The sequence below is a fragment of the Sorex fumeus genome, unplaced genomic scaffold, assembly GCF_029834395.1.
Source record: "Sorex fumeus unplaced genomic scaffold, SorFum_2.1 ptg000128l, whole genome shotgun sequence".
NCBI lineage: Eukaryota > Metazoa > Chordata > Mammalia > Eulipotyphla > Soricidae > Sorex > Sorex fumeus.
The window spans coordinates 30176477-30200048 of NW_026606185.1; the positions used below are offsets into that span (position 1 = coordinate 30176477).

The following is a 23572-nucleotide window of genomic DNA, read 5'->3' on the forward strand; positions in this document are numbered from 1 at the left end:
GTTCCCCAATCAAATATCTCTTCTAAATTATGATTCAGCGAAAAATTTCACACTTTTTTAGTGACAGATGGTCCTGTTTTTCCAATGATATATTTTACATAATATTTGACTTTGTTGTTACCATATCTTTGGAGGCTGAAGAGATAGTACAGTGGGTAGCTGCATGCAGTTAACCAGGGTTTAATCCTGGGTACCAGATATGGTTCTCAAAGCTTTGCCAGGAGTGATCCCTGAGCACAGGTGTGAGCCCTGAGTATTACTGCATGTGCACCTCTGCCCCCTGCAAAAACTCCAAAACAAAACAAAACAAAAACCTACAAAGTATCAAATATTAAAAAATAAAAAGAAAATACCTTAATTTGTTTATGCATAAACATGTTGAATGCTTCCAAGGAATCTCAGTAGTTGAGTCTCTAAAAATCTAGCTTATCTTTGAAGTGGTATATCAGTTCTTCAAATTCATAAACAAGCTGAATAATTAGACTGAAAACAAAAAGCTATTTTTAGGATACATTCCATATATAAAGCCATGCACATAATGCTTTGACTCAAATAATATTTTTATAAGGCTTTGTTGTTGTTTGAGGTCTATATTTGGAGTGACAACTTTTGTTTTTGATGATTATTCCATTCTGAAACAATTTTCTTTCTGCCCAATTAAACAAGAATTAAGAGCACATTTCTATCTGATGAGGTTTAAACTTCTTAACTGCTTGATCCAGAAATGACGACCCAAAGTTTTGTTCTTTTGTCTCTGTATAGAGGGGCTCAACAGAAAACAAAACCAATTCCCTTAAGTTTTATGGGAGGGGAAGGCTGCCTTTTTTGTTTTTCTTTGCTTTGATCTTAACATGTTTCACATATTTTTTATTGACTGTTGAATATAAAAAGCCACAGCCTCATCTGTTTCCCCGCCCCCGCCTCCCCCAATATATTCACTGTAAAGCATACAATGCCTTCCAATCTAAAGCAAAATGCCTAGGTTCAACATTTCAAAGTCAATGTATCATTACAGTTGATAGAAAGATTTCCAGAGTGTAAGAAAGCTCTCTTTTCTTTGATTAATATGTCACAGACTGCTAGAAATATATCCATGCACATTAGACAACAAATTACAGGATGTAGACAAACACACATGCTTTTTAGTTCCCTTTTCCTACCATTGCAAAAGGCTGTTGCAGTTACTGTACCAGCTGGCTAGCTTATTGCTTTTATAATGCAATCCATAATGCAAAAACAGTTCTCTTCCAAGCATTTTTGAGCAACTTAAGTTGTTTATATATAGGTGATTTTCCTATAAGTTTCTGCCAATTGGTGTCATATAATTTGATAAAAATCTTCATTAAATCAGGACAACTTCATTTCTCTCAAACAGAATTATAGGAAAATTATAGTAGTTGATTTGAGGCCATCATCAGGAAGTAAACACACAGTTTTAGAAAATGCAGACAAACTACAAAAATGGACTTGTATAATTAAACATCAAATAATCCAGGTAATAAAATTCATATATTAACTGTCTCTCAGTTGTAGTTAGATCCTTTAAATATTGTCTGACGACCTGAGCATTGGTTCTTTCATCAGAAGAGTGCCTATCCTTAAAGTTTGGAAATTTCAGTTCTTTTGGAGCACCAATCAGCTGTAAAAAGTAATTTGCATCCTCTTCCAAAGTTTCAAATTTCCCTACAAAATCATAGTTAATCAAACATGGATAGCAGAGTTTGCTGACTTTTTCCCAATGAATGTCCATTCCTACTGGGCGGTGGGAATCCAACAAATACTGGACAAACTCCTTGAACTTAACTCCAGATCCATTATTTAATTCTTCTTCACAGGCATTTGGCCGGTATTTCTTTATAATTGCCTTCCCAAATACTGGATGATAGTAACTATTAGGATGTTCAAATTTGTCCCTAAACGCTGATACTAGTCTTTCCATGGGATCACGAACAAACACAGCTTTGGTGTAGGTATTTAAACGAGTATATATCCCTTTTAAATCAAAGCTATCTAACTTTTTTAAATACTTCCCATAGTGGACAGCATCATGGGAAATGTTGTATGTAGAGGGAGCCAATCCATTTAGTACCATTAGAATTCTTTTCCAATTGGAACAGCCAGCTTTGGGTACTTCGCAGTATAACACTTTGTGTTTATCTTCTACATAGATTCTGGATACCGCATGAAAAAGACGTGATTGAAGATGACTCATCCCACCATACTTCTTGCAAAATTCTTGAAGGAAAGATCTGCGTTTCTCTTGGGTCACATCTGTTTTCTTCCACTTGCTATCTTTGACTAGACTTTTGTTTAAAGGGCGAATACTCATGGGCCAATTCATTTCACTGAACTTAAAAAGGGTATTAGCTCCTTGATGTTTTTCAATCAACTTAACTGCCAGAGATCCTCTGGTCCGACTCAAAGCTTCCTCCTTCCCCTGTGGGTTGTTGGTTTTGGTTAAGAACCTAGTAGGACTCCCAGAGTTGAGGAGGTTTTCCTTCAGATGCTCATGCACGTGGGACTGGGGGTTCTGTTAAAACAGAAATGGGAAAATGTTGAGAGCACAATAATAAATGTAGGTAGAGCACAATAATAATAAACAGTGCCAGGCTGTTTTCACTCGGGGTGCCCTGGAGGGGGGTGGGCAAGAGCCCTCCCTACCCCAAGGGACCTAGCCTGAGCAGCTGACCTCCACTACCCAGCCACTGCCACACTCCAGGCCTCTTTCCGGACACATCATAAGACACTTCTTACCCATTTTTCATAATTAACACACCATGTTTGATGGAGTTAAGATAGTAGGCAACAAATCATGCTTCTCGGAGAACCCAGCAAGCTACCAGGAGTATCCTGCCCACATGGGCAGAGCCTGGCAAGCTCCCTGTGGCATATTCGAATATGCCAAAACCAGTAACTATAACAGGTCTCATTCCTCTGACCATGAAAGAGCCTCTTGTGTTTGGGAAAGACGAGTAAGGAGAGGCTGCTAAAATCTCAGTGCTGGAATGAATAGAGACATTACTCGGTGCCTGCCCGCTCGAGTAAATCGACAAACAACGGGATGACAGTGATGCAGTGATGATAGATAAGAATCTTAACATATTGGTTTTAAAGTGCTATCCATAACACCTGAGCACTGCAGGGTGTGGTCCAAGCCCTTCCTCCACCAATAAATAAAATTAAAAAAAAAAAACAAAGTGCTATTAAGCAGGCATATATCATACATGTTGTCAGAATAATTTAGCAAATTAGAATATATTAGATACTTTGTTGTAAGGTCTTTCAATCTCATAACAATGAGAAATAGTATTCATGCATAATTTTTAATAAGTGTCTTATTTTATACGTGTTTAATTTGCTTATATGTTTATTAGTCATTTACTGTTAAAGTGTTTCATGACTTTAATGATTTTCTCATGTTGAACTGGACATTATAGGGATGAAAGCACAAGTTAAAGATTTGAATTTATGATCTTAGTAAATTTACTATTATTTTTGTAATCTGTGATTATCAACTATATAACTTGAATTTATGATCTTAGTAAATTTACTATTATTTTTGTAATCTGTGATTATCAACTATATAACTGTACAAAATGCAAAAACAAAGCATAACAAAACCCAAAAGCAACCAAATCCTCAGAAAAGTCATTGCAGTCATGGACAGATTAGAAAGAGACCAGAATTTTCAATTGAGCGTTGTTTTATTGTAATAGAATGCAAAACAATCATTAAGCCTTTGATTCTTGAGCTAATATGAAGTCTGTTGCCTTTTAGCACTGACTTGATTAGTACTTCTAGTAGATACAAAATGTATCAATATTTGAGTTCAAAACTTTGTTATGATCTTAATTTTAAGATCATTCTGTAATGCACAGGATAGTTCAAAGTCATAATATCCAACTTAAAATTGAAGCCAAGACTAATTTTACAATTCTGATGACCACTCTAGTTTGTTAAGCACTTGTTAAAAAACAATGCATTTCCCACTCCACCTTGGAAAACATTTTATTTTTCTAAATTAATTTATCACAATCATTTAATAACAATAATCATACTATTATACCATTTCATGCAAGCATGAAAACTTTGCTCCTTCCCAAGTGCAGAATGTCTAGGGACTCAAAAAGTCTATTTGATATTTTGATGTGTAAAATTGTATCAAAGGAGAATAAAAGTTTTGTTCCTTTGTCAGTGGGATGAATCATTTTATTTAGTATCTATCCTTTATTTCATTACTCCTTCCCACAACTCCGAAACTGGATTATGGAAAACACAGAGACAAGACATACAAAGTAGAATTCTCTGATAGGGACAAGAATTGTCAGGACTTTAGCTTTTACTCTGAATAAACGAGAGAAACTTTCCAAGTCTCTGGAATATGTAGCAAAATGGTCTGACAAACTTGGAAAAAAAAGGAGAAGATTAGCCAGAAGATAAAGATAAAGGATTGTCAGCATCTTACTGGGCACCAGTCCAGAGACAGAGAGAGCAAAGGGAAAAGTTTCCTATGGAGATGTATGTCTATCAATACAAAGAGAATATGGAAACAGATATAAACATATTTCTTATTGCTTCCTCAGTATTTTGAATGGTCTATTACCTATAAAAATTATCCTTGAGTCTTTATTGAATAGACAAATGAATGCACTGAGTTAAGCCTCCAAGGTTTCAGAATTTTTGGCAATGGAGCAAAACAATAAATGAAGAGTTGTAGAAAGGAACCACTTCCAGACATGATGTTTGTTCCATTAAGAGGAGGTTGTTTCTTTTCTAGGGCAGCACTGGGTGAATGACCCGTAACTGTCATATGGTAACTCCCATAATTACATACAATGACTTTCTAAATCTTCAATATTGTTGAGTCAACTATTTGAGGATTCATCCCTAAATCCACTTGTCTGTTAGTATCTCAGAGATTACCAGAAAAAATCTTTACTCTGATCAATGACTTTCAGTTCATAAAGATTTCATAAATAATATAAAGTTTCACATGGAGTTTGAAAGATGATGGAATTATTTGTAGACTGCATGAAGTGCTTGGCACAAAACTGAAATAAAAATGCCACTCTATATATTTATAAATATATAAGTATTATTTATAAATAATTGCTTTAATGATAGTATCTTACCTAGTGACATTGTAAATTTTAAGCTTTCCAGATGCTCATCACTATCCAGACAGTTGTTTGTTTGTCCCTACAGATATACCTTGATCAGTTCCACTAACAAAAGTCAAATAAAAGTAAAATAAGCCTTCCACTGCACTCTATGAAACTCCTTTTTGTGGTCACCAAATAAGCCTTTAATCCCCAGGGACTTCTGGAATGTCTCTTCCCCATGACTTTCCCTCAGTGAAACTTGGCTGACCCCAAGATTCTGCTTTTCTTACACTTCCTCAGATGAAACTCGTTTTTGAGCTACTTGTCTCTCTGACTGGAAGAGAAGGAGCAGTTTTCTTGTACTTCCACTGCTTCCAAGATGCTTTCTTTAGTAAAACTTCTGGCTTCTGCGAAGTGCAGGTCCTGCTGAACCTCCCTTCCCTGTTCGTGCTGTCTTTGACTTTACCGCTGGCCTGTCCACAGTACCCGCAGAAAGGTCTAGCTCTAACTCAAACTTCACTTCTTCATCCCCAGTCTTGCCATTATGTGGACTGACTCTCCAATACAGACAAATGCTTGGCTGCTGAATAGTTCATATTTAATGGAAATGCTTTTTATTTCATACCGACCTTGCCATCGCCAGAATTAATATTATCTCCATCTTGTCTCTGACCACCATCATTTAAATTGTCACTGTCACTGTCCTCATGTTGTTCATTAATTTGCTCGAGCAGGACCAGTAACATTGTGAGACTTGTTACTGTGTTTGGCATATCGAATATGTCACGGATAGCTTGCCAGACTTTGCCGTGAGGGTGAGATACTCTTGGTAGCTTGCCAGGCTCTCTGAGAGGGGTGATGGAATTGAACTCGGGTAGGCTGTGTTGGCCGCGTGCAAGGCAAATGCCCTACCCATTGTGCTATTGCTCCAGACCAATTAAACTGTATGTAAGATTATTTATGTATTGGTTTAGGGATTATACTCAGCTGTGCTCAAGACTTACTACTGGGTCGGTGCTCAGGGATCACACCTGGTGAGGCCCAGGTAACAGGGATTGAACCTGGGTCAGCTGTATGCATTCAAGTGCTGTAATATCTCTTGGCTCCCATCATGTAATTTTAGTTTCAGCTTTGCAGTTCTTTGTCTACTTTTACCATTTATACCGTTACTAAAAGCTTTAACTTTATCCAAGCTCTTAATAACCACATGAATAGTTTTATTTGCTTGAGATCCCAGAAAGTTCCCTTTGTAAGTATGTCTTTTCTGTCTATTTTACCTAAATTATTGTTTTTTTTCTGATATTCTCTCCCATAGAACCTTTCTAGTTTTCCTTGTAGCATGAATCACAGTGTGAAATGATTTAGTTTATTCATATTGTATCTTGGAATTGTTTGTTTGCTTTGGGTCACATCGGTAGAACTCAGGGCTTACTCCTGGCTCTGCATTCAGGGATTACTCTTAACAGTGCTCTGGGGAGCTTACAGGGTCCTGGGTTAGAACCCATTTGGTTGCCAAAGTCATGTCCACTATATAGCTGCTCCAGCCCTGTATTTTTGAAATTTTAATTAAGTTTTAGAAAACCTCCCAAGCAGTGTGCAAGAACCTCAGTGGTCATTTCTAGGGATACTCAGTTTTCTAGGTTAAACTGTCCAATGCTCAGACCCAGCAAAGCAAATATTTCTTGGGTCCAACGGCACTGGTTGGTGGGTGGATATGGGATGCTACAGGGTATGGGATGCTGGGGATAGAACTTGGTTTTTGCATACAAGGCATGTACCCATGACCAGTTTGCTGTTTCCTCAGCCCATCCATGTTGTCACTGTCCAGTCTACTCCACCTCTACTGCAATAGGACAGGAGAACTGACATCTTCTCTTTCTTGCTTGCTGGTGGATCTCTGGTACCTAGAACTATTTTTGGCACATTGAAGATACGAACAAATAATTGTGAACAGAATAAATGTGATTATAATTTAATAATGGGTTTTCAAACAGTTTTCTTATGACCTTGTCAAAGAAAAGCAATGTTCATTGAAAGGACAAATTTAACTTGGACAAATAATTTGCAATTCTTGTTAAGGTGTTGAAAATCTGATTTCAAACAAATCTTTGGCAGAAGATAAAACAAATAAAATAAGCACATGGAATAGCTGCTTGTGCAAAAAAAATATCATTACCTGCTGCCAAATCAGATTTGTTCAAAGTCATTCAGCACTGTTCCAGAATCCCTAGGGATATGCCAGCAATCAGAGTCCTAGGTCTCACTGTGGACACCCTAATGCAGGATTTCTGGAGTGTGTGGCACCTGATTCTAATTTAAACAAGCTTCCCAGATACTACGAAGGAAGTAATGGCATTTGGACCATTGAACCAGAATGTAGTTTAGAAAAATAAAAATAGTAAGAGTTTGTCTCAAAGTATCAAAGAGAAAGGACACCAAATGTACATGAATATTTTAGTAAGTGGTGGCAAGTACTGCACTGAAGGCAGGGATATCACATCAGCCCTGACACAAACAAAATAAAATATTTTTCACATTTATTTATAGATCTTCAATTTTTGGAAGCTCACTTCTCAAAAATTATACTTCAGACTCCTACACTTAGTTCTGATCAGTTTCCTCAGTCCTGATTAAGTATACATACATGTCATGTAGGCATGCTTCAAGGGTTAATTCTCTAGAGTAAGGCTGCTTTGTGAGGCTTCTTATTGGATGTCCATTGCACCTTCTCAGCACAATTCACTTGCAATAACTATTCTGAACACGCGCTGGCATCCCTCCCCACTCTTACCTCAGCTCCAGTTGCACTGAGTCACATTAAAGGTCTCCAATTTCATTTTGGACTATGAAAATAGGGTCAATACTATTTGACATTTAAGTTTATGTCAATGAGTTTCTATCTTCAGCATCACTAGAATAATAACACTAGAAAAACTCTTACAACTCGATTTTTCTTTCGCGCACCTCATTCTGATGGTGCCTCAAAAATGCACATTAAGCCAAATTTATCTTGTTTCTCCCCCCAAAAGTCTCCTTCTATATGCTTTAGTAGTTTAGAAATTGTTTTATTACATTCTGGCCATTTTCTTAAAATCTGAGAGATGGTTTAAAAATTAAAGTAGGAGCCAGAGCGATAGCACAGCGGGTAGGGTGTTTGAGCACACAGCAGACCCAGGTTCGATTCCCAGCATTCCATATGGTCCCCCAACACCACCAGGAGTAATTCCTGAGTGCAGAACTAGGACTAACCCCTGAGCATCGCTTGGTGGGACCCAAAAAGAAAAAAAAATTAAAGTAGTTTACATCTCATAATGTCTTTGAAATGTTTAGTTTTTAAGCTTATCTCTTAATTAGATATTCTTAATTAGATATTCTTCATATCCTCTTAATTAATCTCCTTGAAAGTCATGACCAAATTAGTATTCTTAAAACATCTTATTTTTTCCCCATAAAATTTGGGACTGGCTCAACTACCTATAACTGATAGTCCCAGCTCCTTAACTGGCCTTGGCAGCCTATTCCTGCTGTCACTTGTCACCTTGGATTCTACTCCTGACAGGTCCCCAGTTCCAGCATACTCTTACATGTTCCACCCACATTCTCCTTTTCCTCCCTATTGGGCACTCTCCAGATTTCTCACACTAATGAATAACTTTGCTTTCTTCATGAGGACCACCCAGGGCAAGAACTATGCATCTTCTTATTTTATTTTAGCTTGAATTGCTATTTGACTTTCTCACGGGTAAAACTCTTTTAGCCACCGCTAAATGGTAAAACTCTAACAGAAAATGAATTTTCAACCTTTTAAGAGAGGCTGTTAATTGCAGTGTTAGCTGAAAGATATATAACTGTAGATGAAAAATAAACATTCAAAGAAGAGGAATAAAAGTTCTGAGTGTTTATTAACTCTGGAGCAAATAGGAAAGCCTTAGTCTTCAACACTGAAATGAATCACTCATCCTCTATCCTCTCCAAGTCACGGAAAGCCTGCTACCATCAGGTGCTATGCTAGATGGAAGGGATGGGATGCATCATGCAAATGTGGTCCTTGGAGTGGATATTCTTGTTGGGAGAAATACAAAAAATACATTAGCAAATGAACACACAATCAACTGATTCATTACCACAACAGCAAAATTTCAATCATGTGCTGGGAAGCCTGGAGAGCAGAATTGGGAGTGTGGGTACGACCTAGTCTAAATATTAAGTCCTCTCTTTAGCTCTACCTGTTTAATTCTAGGTATCTATTAAAGTTCAATGTTTAAGAGACTATTGGTACAATTTATTTAAGTTTATTGGAGGTCACTGTGCAATCTCATAACTGTAGAAACTCTCTTGCTCTCGTGGATGAACATATATTTTGAATTTAATTAAGTGCAGTATCATTCCTGTTTCCCTTAAAATAAAGGAAAAATAAAGTTTCCTTTATTCAGAAAACTTCCTTACACTAGCTTTATGATGATCACAAGTTTTGTACTACACTCTGTAAGACCTAATTTGTTCTTGTGAGGTTTATGGAAACTGTGTTGACTCCAAGACATTCATTCATTCATTCATTCATTCAGCACAGCTGTATTGAGTGTACTATGTAAACTATGTACACTACGTAAACAAAGAAAGATAAAAGTTCTGGTCTCTTGGGCTAAAGAAATAGTAGCAGGGTTAACCAGGTTAACCATGCTTGTTATGCATGTGAGTGGCCCTGGTTCAATCTGTGGTACTGTATCCCCTGAGCACCACCAGGAGTGATACATGAGTACAGCCATTAGTAAGCTCTGAGCATCACCAGAGATGGTTCCAAAACAAAATAAAACAAATAAACAAACACTTATGGTCTTTTGTGGGTGCCAATTTTTAACTGGGCCGATAAAAACATACATTTTATGTAAAAAAAGTACATAATGAGAGATTGCATAGGGAATTTGATAAGGCATTTTAGGGAATAGAGATGAGTAATTATGGCTGCATGAAAAGATAAAATAACACAATTTGCTACTATGTGGATAGATCTGAAGAGTATCATGGTAAGGGAAGTTAGAAGGAGAGAGAAAAATACAGAATGATCTCTCTTATATGTGGGATGTAATGTAACATAATAGTATCACTGTATCACTGTCATCCCATTGTTTACCGATTTCCTTGAGCAGGCACTAGTAAGGTCTCCATTAGTCCTAGCTCTGAGATTTTAGCAAGTGCCACATTGGAGGCTCTTTCAGGGTCAGGGGAATGAGACCTGTCGTTGTTACTGGGTTTTGGCATATAGATTACGCCACGGAAAGCTTGCCAAACTCTGCTGTGTGGGCAGGATACTCTCGGTAGCCTCCCGGGTTCTCTGAGAGTGAGAATTAGACAATGAGGTCACGCGCTGCCTGGAGCTTGGTTTTATAGTTTCTGGGTTTTGGCCATTGATGCGATTACATGGAGCCAGGGGCAGTTGGTGGGTGTAACGCCAACCTACTGGAAGATGGGGATCTGGGTGAGAACAACGCAGTCTCCTGCCTCTGAACCTGGCTGTCCTCACCTGGGCCCCATGGAAGGGGGCGCGTAAAGTTTCCCTCCCGGCCCTGAGCAGAGCCCCGGCAGCTGAAGACCTCTGGAACCAGCCACAGCCATGCTTAAGACCATTCTCCACATGCTCAGACGAGCCTCATGCATGAAGGAACCGGCAGAGGAATACAGGTGTGCAGGACCCGGGTCTGAGATTTCCAAGCCTGCTCGGATCAGGACTGGGCCTCCTCCAGCCACCCAGTAACATAAAAGTATGATAACAAATACCCAAAGGCAACAGAAATGAAGATATGAGGACAGGTTTTCAGGAGGAAGCTTATCACCGGGGATTGGGGGGGATGAACAGGGAAAGCAACATGACAGCACAGGAGGAGAGAAGTGTTGCAAAGTGTTAGGCATGAATTTCTACTTGGAACAGTACTGTAAATCACAGCATCATAAGTTAGAAAATAAAAGAGCCTCCTGTAGACGAAGGCAGGTGTGTGGGAGAGAAATGGAGGTTAGAGAGTGGGTTATAGGAGACATTAGTGGAGGGACATTGGTGGAAGGACATTGGTGGAGGACATGGGTGAAAGATTGGTCGAAACATTGTGTGTCTTAGTCAAGAAGAACTGTGAATTAATTAAAAAGAGTAATTTTCTGGAAGAGATTTTTGGGGAAAATTTCTAGAGAATGTGAGATCTGAGATGAATTTAAGAGAATGACAGGCAATTTGAAAGGCAAGTGTGCCAGAGATGGGCAGGACTGGGCTGCCTTCAAGAGGCCCCTCAGGGAGAGACATTCAGGAGAGATGGACAAACAGGTAGGATGAGGATTCATTCTAGGTCTTTGCCACATGTAAAGAGTCTATACCACAGAGGTGACAGGGATTTTCGGAAAGGCAAGGACTTGCAATAAATATTTATTTAGAATCTGAGAAGAGATTATGAATTTCATCTGGAATTCTCAGGAGAGGAACTAAGACAATTGGGCAAAAGAAACTATCTGAGACAAATTCAGAAAATCGATTAGACTGGGAAGAACAGAGGTAGAAAATTTGTGAAAAATAACTCCACATTTCTCAGAGAGAGGAAATGTGGTAATTATTAGGAAGAGTTGTGTGTATTCAGTATCTCAAATTTCAGGTCATTTTAGTTGAGATACCCTTGTAAGACTGGGATGGCAACATGATGGTGTCAAAATCTAGGTAGGTGCTGGTTGCAGTTCTGGTCCTTTTGAACATAGTTTAGATAACACAGTAGTGATTCTAACCATGCCTGATATTTCTGGAGTACCGGTTATGCATCTGACTCATAAAAAATACCACAGCCAATTAGCATAATATCCTTTCACTCCATTTCCAGATAAAGCAACGGAAACTCAAAATTATTATGCAACTTGTTTAAGGTTGATAGTTGGAGGAACAGGGTAGCTTTAGGTTAAGGGTAGTGAGGGGAGATGTGACAAAGAAAATCAAGAACTGACACACTTGTGGGAAGTGTTAAGAGACAGGAGAGAATACCAGAGCAGAGTATAATCCCAGCTTGGAGGCTAGGGATGATTTATTAGAGAAAGTGCATGCCATGAAAGTCATTCAATTTTATGTTGCTGATTTCTCTCCTTATAACACTTTTCTCCTTTTCTTTGCCTAATTAAAAAAGCCACAATATAAGATGCATTGATTTAATCTCTGCATCAATCTGAAGATGAGATACTAATATGCTCATTATACAGATTAAGAATGTGAACTTCAGAGAATTTCAGTAACTTGCTAATAACAGCTATTGCTAAATCTGTTTCAAATTTCAGTCATAATCATTTATGGATTTTTATAGCTGCATTGTATTTCAAACAATTGACTTAATGTCTATTAAATTAATTGGAGTATCCTTCACTGTTGGTGGGAATGTCCATTGGTTCATCCCTTCTGGAAAACAGTATGGACGATTCTCAAAAAATTAGAAATTGAGCTCCCATTTGACCCAGCAATACCACTCCTGGGAATATATCCCAGAGAGGCAAAAATGTATAGTCGAAGTGACATCTGCACTTGTTTGTTCATTGCAGCACTCTTTACAATAGCCAGAAACTGGAAGAAACCTGAATGCCCAAGAACAGATGACTGGTTAAAGAAACTTTGGTACATCTACACAATGGAGTACTATGTAGCTCTTAGAAAAGATGAAGTCATGAAATTTACATACAAGTGGTACAATATGGAAAGTATCATGCTAAGCGAAATGAGTCAGAAAGAGAGGGATAGACATAGAAAGATTGCATTCATCTGGGGGATATAAAGTAACAAAGTATGAGATTAATACCCAAGAATAGCTGAGATCAGCACCAGGAGGATTACTCCATAACTTAGAGGCCAGCCGGGTATCCTAGAGGAAAGGGCAGTTCAGATAGAGAAGGGAGCACCAAATAAAGGATGTTTGGAGGATCCTCCCAGGAGGGGAGATGCATGTCGAAAGTAGACTATGGACTGAACATGTTTGCCACTCAATGCCTCTTTTGCAGACCACAACACCCAAAAGGAGAGAGAGAACACAGGGGATTGCCCTGCCACAGGGACAGGGGGGATGGGGGGATGGGGGTGGGAGGGATATTATCCATGGTGGTGGAAAATGGGCACTGGTGGAGGGATGGGTATCTGATCATTGTATAATTGAAACCAAAGCACAAAAAATTGTAAATCTACAACTTTAAAAAAAATAAAATAAAGGGAAAATAAATAAATAAATAAATAAATAAACGGGAAAAAAAATAATTGGAGTGCATTAATTACTCAGCTTAACCCTGTCATAAGGAGCACGATAGTTAAGACTTCAAATTTTTGTGTCTTAGGAACCTGGTTTTGTATGTTAGTTTTATTGTCTTTTATGATTTGCACCCGCTCGAGCAAATTAATGAATAACCAGATGACAAGTGATACAAATGATGATTCTTTATCTGTGAAGTGGGGATAACAATAGCATCTATCTTGTAGGGTTATTGACGTATAGGGTATGAGCCTAAAGATTACTTAAAGTAGATCTATACATAGTAAGATTTTCAAGTTAACTTTTCCAATAAGTATTTATTGAGCTTCACAATATGACAAGTATTTTATAGGTGAATACTGATATTTCCCTCAGCTTTCACAGAACACTTACTAAAGTTAAGAGATTATGCTAAATAAGTAAAGATAAAAATAAATAGAGGAAAGAGGATGAAGAACCTGAGACACAGACATAACATCACAGAAGCAGAGGTCACAACAGAAAATGGAAGAAAAGAGAGCACAATTACTGACAATAGGAACAAAAAAAAGAAACACTTGGGGCTAGAGGAGAACAAGAGAAACTATAGTGAACTTTTTTTCCTTTAAGCTGCTATCCTCAAAACATTTACACTGCTTCAATACAAATCAAGGTTCTGTAGTGAGGCATTTTAGTTTCATCCAAGAAGCTAATTTCCATGGTCACTTGGATTCTAAGGATTAAAATTACTTTTTTTTCCCTGTTCTTTCCACTTTAAATTTAATTCCTAGTAGTTTTTCTTTTAAAACCCCCAAATCTTTAACTATGATGACTGGGGATGTAACAGAATGTGAACGCTGAATGGAGTTTCAATTGAGAACAGTGCTGTTCTCTGGTTTGGCAAAATCAGAAGCTGAAAACAGACATAATCTTAATGTATATAAGTACATAAAGTTTCTTCTTATGAGGTTCAGTATGTTTTTTTAAACAGATTTATCATTTTATGATAAATAAAATTTTATTTTATGATAAAACTTAGAGTTTGGTTGAAAAATTGAGACTATTCATCTGATTTCAAATTTATGGATAAATAAAATAAAAGATAGAATTGAGTGGAATGGAGCGTTAGCACAGTGGTAGGGCGTTTGCCTTGCACACGGCCGACCTGAGTTTGATTCCTCCGCCCCTCTTGGAGAGCCCGGCAAGCTACAGGGAGTATCTCGCCTGCACGGCAGAGCCTGACAAGCTCCCCGTGGTGTATTCTATATGCCAAACACAGTAACAACAAGTGTCACAATGGAGACGTTACTGGGCCCACTCGAGCAAATTGATGAACAACGGGAGGACAGTGCTACAGAACTGAGTAATAACTTCTCTGACATTACTCTGTAAAGCCAGTGTGGAAGCAAGGAACATTGTTTAGTTTTTTGATTCCATCCCAGGAAGTTTTATTTATAAGAAGACCCTGATGGGGCTAGAGCGATAACACAGTGGGTAGGGAATGTGCCTTGCATATGGCTGACCTGGGTTCAATTCCCAGCATCCCATTCCCATATGGTCCTCTGAGAACCACCAGGGGTAATTCCTGAGTGCAGAGCCAGGAGTGACCCCTGTGAATTGCTGGGTGTGACCCAAAAAGCAAAACAACAAACAAACAAAAATACCCTGATTTTTGAGGAAGCACAAAACTCAAGTATGGAGCTACAAACTGATAAAGTAAAATACAGTGAAAAACATAACTGACCATTGATGAGAATGGCCAAATATTGTTAATCACTTCTGGCACAGAAGAAGCAAAATAGTAGATATCTATTAGAATTGTGACATTTCACTTGAATTTTAGATATGCAATAAACTTGGAATACTAAAAAATTAATAAGATGTGAAGTGGTATAGCAAAAGTTCCCTTAAATGATGCCTTGCTTATCTTTGGTCCTCAAGTCAAAGGCCTGGCAGGTGGAGGCCCACCTTAGTCAGATATTGGCTGTGCCCAGGCAGCTTGAGAGGCCCCACCATTGCTCCATTCTGCTCCACTGCTCCTTGAATTGGCCTATGTGCCCCAGAAGACACACAGCCTATTCCTTTGCCACCCAAATTCCTGGAATGAGCCACACTATTCCCTTCCTGGGCAAGGCTAAAATGATTTTATTATCTTTATTCAATTTTCTTAGAACATTTCATATTTGATCCAAATTATTACATGTATTTTTATCCTTTGTGTGTAATTGGCTTCGAATATTTTATATACAATTTACTTTCTCCCTCAAATTTGGTCCATGTTTCCTGTTGGCCCCCTCCTAAAATTAACTAATCTAGGGAAAGCAGGAGCTGCCTACCTGAAGCAGCCCAGACAAAAAGGTGTCCTCTTTTATAAAGAAGGAAAATTCCTGCCACAGAGACAGGCTGGGGGTGGGAGGGTGGGTGTGGTGGTGGTGGGGAAACTGGGGAACCTGGTGATGGGAAGTGTACACTGGTGGAGGGATGGTTGATGGAACATTGTATGGCTTAAATCTGACCATGAACAGATTTGTAACTGTGTACCTCACAGTGATTCAATTAAAAAAATTAAAAACAAATAAGAGGGTTTAATAAAAGTGTCCTCTTTTTCAGTAGAGTTACTATTGAAAGTGACTATCTTTCAATAACTAATTTTTCTTTGCCTAAACTACCTTGCTGCTGGTAAATTCTTTTACCACACCAGTGCAACTGCACTCAAGCACTTCCTCCTAACTCTTCAAGGAGCCCATGCAGTAGAGCTTGGGGTCTAGAATTGCTATACCCTGTGGTACTCTGGGGGCCACACAAGTGTTAGGGATCAAACTCAGGTCCATAAACATGTTAGACATGTGTTCTATCACACGAACCACAGTCTTAGCTCAGAATATGGTTCTTTTATATCTTCAGGTTAGTATTCAGTTTTCTGAATATTGTGTCCACTAGTCTCTTGCCTTCTTGCACTGGAGATGGACAAAAATCCCGTGTCTGAGAGGATCTGGAGGAGAAAAGGTCAAGGCATCAAGCCCCACTGCCCCACTGCAAGAGAGCAACTGCTGGGGAGCTTTTGCGTTGTTTTCAGGATTATCACTTCTGGCATAAAAGAAGCAAAAGGGGGAAGAAGGATGCAGGTGCTCTTTCAAATGTTTAAAAGAGACATTTTCTTTTGAACAGATGAGAAGCATTGTTTAAACCATGTACAGGAGTGCATGGTTAAGCAAGCAAGAAAATTTTACAGGAATGAAAATGAGTCCATGAGGCAAAATTGGAATTGAGGATATCTAGGGGAGACCAGGGAGTTAGGGAGTGTCAGAGATATGGGTCAGTGGTGGAGCTAGGGTGCATCCATAGAGAAGTACTTTCCACTGAAATGCAAGATGAAGAAAGCTATTATGAGGCCAGTAATATGGCAGTGCTAGGAGCTTACTCCTTGCTCTCTGCTCAGAGAACACTTCTAGTGGGCTTGGAGGACAAAATGTGGGGTAAAAGCCTGAGACAGAACCTGGATTGGACCCGTACAAGGCAAGCACCCTACCTGCTGTACTACAGTTCTAGGCTAAGAACACTGAATTTTTTTTTTAAAAACCCACACACACCTTTTTTTCCCCCTTTTTGGTTCACACTCGGTGATCCACAGGGGTTACTCCAGGCTTTGAACTCAGCTATTACTCCTGGTAGTGCTCAGAAGACCACATGGGATGCTGGGAATCGAACCAGGCTTGGCCGTGTGCAAGGCAAACACCCTATCCGCTCCAGTTCCAACACACACACCTTTTAATTAATTAATTTATTTTTCCTTCTTATATTTATTTACTGAATCACTGTGGGAAAAGTTACAAAGCTTTCAGGTTTAGGTCTCAGTCATACAATGATCAAACACCTTTCCCTTCACCAGTACTCATTTTTCACCACCAAGAATCCCCAACATACCTCCCATCCCACCCCTCCCAATGCCTTTGAGGTGGATGATTTCTACTTAACTTTTCTCTACATTGGTTACATTCATTATTTAGACAAAGATGCACCATTTTATTGTTTAGAATTCCCCGCCCCCCCCCCCCCCCCCCAACAATCAGAATTGCTGAAAAGGCATTGTGAAATACTTTGTTTTCTATAGCTGGTTATGAGAATCATATAATGATTTTGGATTTCTGCAAAGAGCCAGATAATTACGAGATTGGTTTCTGTGCGTCTGGTGTTATGGCTGTGCCCTAGAGCCACTCATGGGGGGCAACTCATGACCTCAGTAGGGCGTGAAGGGTGAGCCGGTACCATCCCCCTACCCATGAGACTGCAGTTGCACTGTCACCACCGGCTCATACCTGGCTTCCAATAAGCTCTGAGGTGGCGGCCACCTTGCTTCCGGGGGTGGGGGAGGGGGAAAAAGGCGGAAGGGAGCAACACCCTTTCCCTCCCAGGGAGGCATGGCAACATAGTTTAACGCATGGTCCATTCACTTTTTTGCTACAAGCTGCCAGGCTCTGGATTAAGTCCTTTTGCCTCTGGAGCCATGGCCGTGCCAGAGAGCCACTCGTGGGGGGGCAACTCCTGACCTCAGTAGGGTGTGAAGGACGAACCGGTACTGTCCCATTCCCATGAGACTGCAGATGCCCCGTCACCACCGGCTCATACCTAGCTTTCCTATAAGCTCTGAGGTGGCGGCCACCTTGTACGCGGTCCAGATGCATTTCTGCCAAAAGCCGCTGGGTTTCAAGATTTGTTTCTGAGTCTCTGGGATCATGGCCATTAATCAGCTTGATCAGCAGCCAGAGAGGCTGTTTGTAGGCAACGACTCAGGGTCTCATTGGGATGGGGAGGAAGGGGCTGGTTCCACCCCCATCTGGTGAAGCCTGCATGACTTGGCACTGCAGGCCCAAACCTGACTGTCCAGTGGCCTCTGGAGGGTGGCGGTCACCGGGTCGCCAGTGGGAACAGAGCCAAGGCATGAAACCTATTCCCACCTGGAGCGGCCCAGCACCAGTAACCTACTGCAGGAACAGGACGCATTTCTACCAAAAACCTTTGAGTACCAAGATTTGTTTCTGAGTCTGGGATCATGGCCGTTATGCAGTTCGATCAGGAACCAGAGAGGCCATGCTTCCAATTATATAGCTGAGCCGGAGGTGGTTTGTGGGTGTGTCTCCACATACCTAACTTTTGGCCATTTACTTTCTTGGTAAACTTTGCCCCAAGTTTTTGGGGTCTGGCCAAAGTCACAGCAGCAATTTTGGGGTATCTGGAAGTCTGAAGGCGCCATGAGGCTGCTGATGCACTCACCTCACAGGTACAGATTGACCTGGTGGCGGCACCATACCCCCACCTTTTTATTTTTGAATCATTTCTATTAAGTTATCAGGATTACAATAATGTACATTATTCTTTTTATGCATGCATCATTCCAACATGACAACAATTACCAGAGTGCTTGCTTCCCTCTATCAGTGTCTGGGTCCCTCACAGTTTACTCCTCCCAACCCTAATCTAAGACCATTTTTATACATAAGTTCCAGTGACTTGGACCACTTGTTGGAGAGCTCATTTAATTTTAACCAGATCAGCCAGAGTCTTTTCTTTGCATCCATTTACTAAAAACTGTTAGTTTTTAGGAATAAAGTCATTGAAATATGAGTCCTCTGATAATGGAAATATGAAAGGTAAAGTAAGTAAAGGCCCTCCCGTTGATCATCGATTTGCTCGAGCGGGCCCAGTAACGTCTCCATTGGAGACTTTGTTGTTACTGTGTCTGGCATATCAAATACTCTCGGTAGCTTGCCGGGCTCTCCGAGAGGGGCGGAGGAATCGAACTCGGGTCGGCCATGTTGGCTGCGTGCAAGGCAGACGCCCTACCCGCTGTGCTATCGCTCCAGCCCAATGGAAATATGAGTCTTATGAAAATCAATTAGGTAGATTTCGTTTAAAGTGCTTAGACATTGAGTGAGATTTTTCCAAACTGTTAAGGCATCCTGTCTTGGTGCGTTTCTGCTTAGATTTTCATGTCATCCGTGATGTCTGACTTTCCAAATTCACAAGGGAATAGCAACAGTTTCTGTTCACTGAAGCAGTGAGATGGACACAAACTCAATTAGGAATGAGCAGCTGCCCTAAGAATAGGTGGCTTCTGAGAAAAGGGCTGGAGCAGGAGTCTAGGTGAATGGCTTTCATAGCAAAATCCATTAGTCCCTTGATAGTCCAGATCAGAAATGTGAAGAGGTTGGATTAGTTGTTTATAGGGAAGAAAAAAGTGGGCCAGCCATAAAATAGAGGCATCTTTTAAGAGAAAAGATGTAACTGGGTGTTGTGAGGACTTCAGTGTTGTGAGGACGTCAGTGAGGATTCAGTCCCAGGAAACAGTGTACACTGAGGACCAGTTTCTTCCCCACCCACCGTCCACTTGTCCAAAGCTACTTGAGCCCTGGCAACGGTAATGCCAACTGTGAGAGCAGCAGAGATACTGGTAGGAACACATTCCATTTGTCTTATTTCGTTAAGCATCTGCCAGACCCAGATCAGATTTTCCTGTGTCAGCACCTGTGAGGGAAACCGGCTCCATTCTGACTCATGTTGTCTGCAAATGTGACAACTCAGCTTTCCCCAGGGCTACCTCAGAGCCTAGCCCAATTTTCTTAATCTAGAACAAACAACTTAATCTTTGGGGCTGTCATGGATTACTTGGGCCTCGTGCTTAGGAAGAGAGAATGGTCTCTGGGAGAGATCAGACCATGGGGATGGAGGTACTGAGACTGTGCTCTGAGGGTGGCATTCTTGGGAAGTAGGGTAGGTTATCATGTGAGGAGATCAGAGTGAAGGGATCTTAACAAAACAAAGTGAAGTGATAATCAAGTCAGTATTTATAAGGTTATATTGCATGCATCCAGGTAACGTTTATACATTTTATTTTACAAATACAGTTTTATTAATTCTAAGCTTTGAAGTACTTGGCAGGCAGTGGGGGAGTGGGGGTGAAGGGGTGTGCTTCCAAACTAAGTTGCTTCTTTCAAGAGAGGATAACTATACTTGACCTGAAATACTATTGAAATGGCTACTAATAAGTGTCAATAACTATGGTCTCTGTTTCCGCTAAGGCCACATATGATCAGCACAGTTGGTTTCTGATCCCTTAGCCCAAGGCTGAGTGTCAGTGTCTGTCCAAATCATAATTGTCACTGTACATTGGAGGATCTCAGAGAGCAGCCTGCCACCTGCAGCCCAGTCTCAGGAAGTGCAAATGGGCAACTGGTAATGGCAGGGGAGTTGGGGCAGGTCCCCCCATTTTGTTTCTTTACTGGGCTGGGGTTGGGGAGCCCAAGTCCTGGGAAGCAGCATACCCCTGAAAAACTGTTTCTTCCTCCAAAGTGACAATTAGCCCTGGAAATAGTATAAAGGCCACTACAACAGCATCAGTGACTCTGGGATGGGCAGGTGTTGACACTCAGGCGTGATTGTTTTATATAGGACACAGAGGGGCAGGATTCTTCCTAATTTACAGACAAATGGATGTCATAAACAAACAGAAGAGTCCTCTAAAGACCTTCAGATACTCATCATCATACCCCTTCCCCTATCATGAATCTGTAATCTGCTGTGTGGAAGGAACAAACACATTTCTTGCTCAGAGATATATCACAGCATTCTTTGCTTAGAAATATATCATGCTTTATTAACTCTATAATCTATTACGTATATTCTATATTTTCCTTTGAAGAGGTAAGGCTAAGCTGGACCAGTAGTACAGTGGGTAGGGCGCTTGCTTGCCTTACAGCTGACCCAGGTTTGATCCCTTGCATCCCATATGGTTCCCTGAACAACACTTGGAGGAATTCCTGAGTGCAGAGGCAGGAGGAGTAACTCTGAACATAACCAGGGGTGGCCCAACCATCAGTCCCTCCAAAAAAAGGGGGGTATTGTTGTTCACAGCAGGGGAAAAAGGAGAATCAGGCCTCCTAGAAGGAATTTTCTTAGAGCTCCACACAACTGGACAGTGCTAATGACTATAGCCTATGGTCTGTGTTATTGTGAGATGAAAGTGGATCTGACCACATTCACCTGTAAAAAACAAAAACTGCTGTCCTGCTTCAGTTTTCAGATCAGCGGGAAGACCCTTTTCTTCACCTATAACTTCAGATTCCCTGGTGCAGAGCATGCATCTCCCAAGAGAGACGGGATTTATTTATACAAGTTGTAAGGACAGGTTGGTTTGCCTGCCTTGGCCTTTGCCATGGATCCAGTCTTCTTAAGTTACGGGACAGCTCTGGAGCAAGGCAGGAGGGAGAGGATGAGAGAGGAGAGTGCTTGGGATGAATGTCAACAGAGCCCTTCACTTGTGCCAGGTGGTATACAAATTTGCCCTGTCCTGCTCTATTAATTGCATATGATCATATTTCTGCGACTCTTGCTCAAAGCCATACAACCACTAAATCTGGGTTTAAATATTCTGTCTCCAAACTATACATATAAAACACATTTAATTCACAGGGTTCACAGTGCCATTATATTGGAATTTAAAAGAGTGTTTTCTTGCTGTTAAGTCCTAGTGAATACCATTCTTCATATTGAAATGACCGTTCTTTGTTCTTTACATTTCATTATTCCCATAGTGAGGTGGCAATATGAGGTGGCCTACTGACCCCAAGATGCTCAAGTAGAGGGGATGGTGAATCACTCAAACTTGGTTGCTTTTCTCCTCTAGTTTGAACCCTATATGCTGGGCTCTCTGAGCAAGTCCAAATACTTTTTAATGACTAAAGACATAGTGGGCTCTTGCAATCCTAGAAAACAGTGATTCTCAGTTAGTGGCTGGATTTTGATTTTCTAGCTACACAGCATAAAACATATGAAGTATATGATCATATTTTTAGTTTTTAATGCAGATATCTTCATTTACTCATCTGCTGCTGCCCTTTCGTAACACACACACACACACATACACAAGTAGGCAGACTGGATGGTTATGGAGAGGTGATGTCTTCACTTAATTCATGATTGTCTTTTAAAAAAACTTATTTTATTTTTGATATTTTTGAAGTTGATAACCTCGGACGACATTCTAGCACATGGGCATCTGTGAGCCATGTTCCTGGAACATTGCTGAATAGAGGAGAACTGAAGGTCTTTTTTAATTCCATAAATATACAATGACTGAAAAACTTGATTCCCAAGGCTTTTGTTCACCAAATAGTATCTCTAGGATGCTTTCTCTGTGGGATTTGTATGTGGAGGATGAACATCTATTTCTTGTGATGAAGAATTCAACTGAATGCTAAGTTGCAGCATCTTACGACCTTTTCAGATTTATCAGCAGGGTTATCGCTCATCACAGGTTCGAATAGAGAACTCTTTTTAAGTAAAGCTGAGTGTTCATATTCCAGGTACTAACTTGTAAGATGCATGCCAGAAACATTTTTATCTGTATTGGACACTGTTATTTTTTTTTTCTGGGGCGATATCACCTTTCAGGTGGTCATCCATTGTATCATTCTGCTCCACTAATCTTTTCTCTCACTTTTACTTTTATCCAATCACTTTTTGGATTCAATATCTTCTTCAAATTATTTCCAGTCCCTAACACTGCAAGGTTGCTGAATAAGAAGGGAAACATTGAGGACCCGAGTGATAACACAGTGGGCAAGGCATTGGCCTTGCACAGTGCTGACCTGAGTTTGTTCCCCAGCATTTCATTTGGTCCCCTGAGCCTGCTAGGAGTGATTCCTGAGCACAGAGCTGGGTGTGTCCCCCCAAAAAGACAAAACAAACAACAAAACAAAGGGTGGTCCATGGATATATAGACAAGTTTACAAAATAATTTTTTTGTTCATTTTTGGGCCACACATGACAATGCTCTGGGGTTACTCCTGGATCTTCTCTGAGGAAATACTTCTGGAAGTGCTCAGAGGACCACATGGGATGCCAGGAATAGAACCTGGGTTACAAAGCAAATGCCCTATGCTGTACTATCACTCCAGCCCCTACAAAAGAATTTCTCTGTGCCAAAGTAGGTTGTGAGATATGGATTCCACTCATTCCAGCAAAATAATTGAGATGTGGGAGGATATAACTATGAATACTATAATTTGTGGATTTTTATTCCACTCCCATTTTATCCACACTGTCGACTGACCTCAGATTAGTACATTTTCCTCAATTCAATCTCATTCAATGAAGTTGGACACAACCAAACAACTGGTGGGTAGCTAATTCAAGGTCTCATCTGTGAAATGGATATAATGATACTTATCTGCTGAAGTTGTGAAA

At 40.2% G+C, this 23572-nt stretch overlaps 1 protein-coding gene across 3 annotated transcripts in view; it reads right to left on the reverse strand.

Moving 5' to 3' along the window:
• Positions 1–940: 940 nt before the first annotated feature.
• Positions 941–23572, reverse strand: part of CHST9 (carbohydrate sulfotransferase 9) — a 313123-nt gene continuing 290491 nt past the window's right edge. For all 3 annotated transcript variants that reach the window (XM_056138165.1, XM_056138168.1, XM_056138166.1), the window contains exon 6: positions 941–2530. In XM_056138165.1, the coding sequence (XP_055994140.1) occupies positions 1454–2530 (1077 nt within the window). In that variant the 3' untranslated portion in view covers positions 941–1453. The remainder of the gene's footprint in view (positions 2531–23572) is intronic.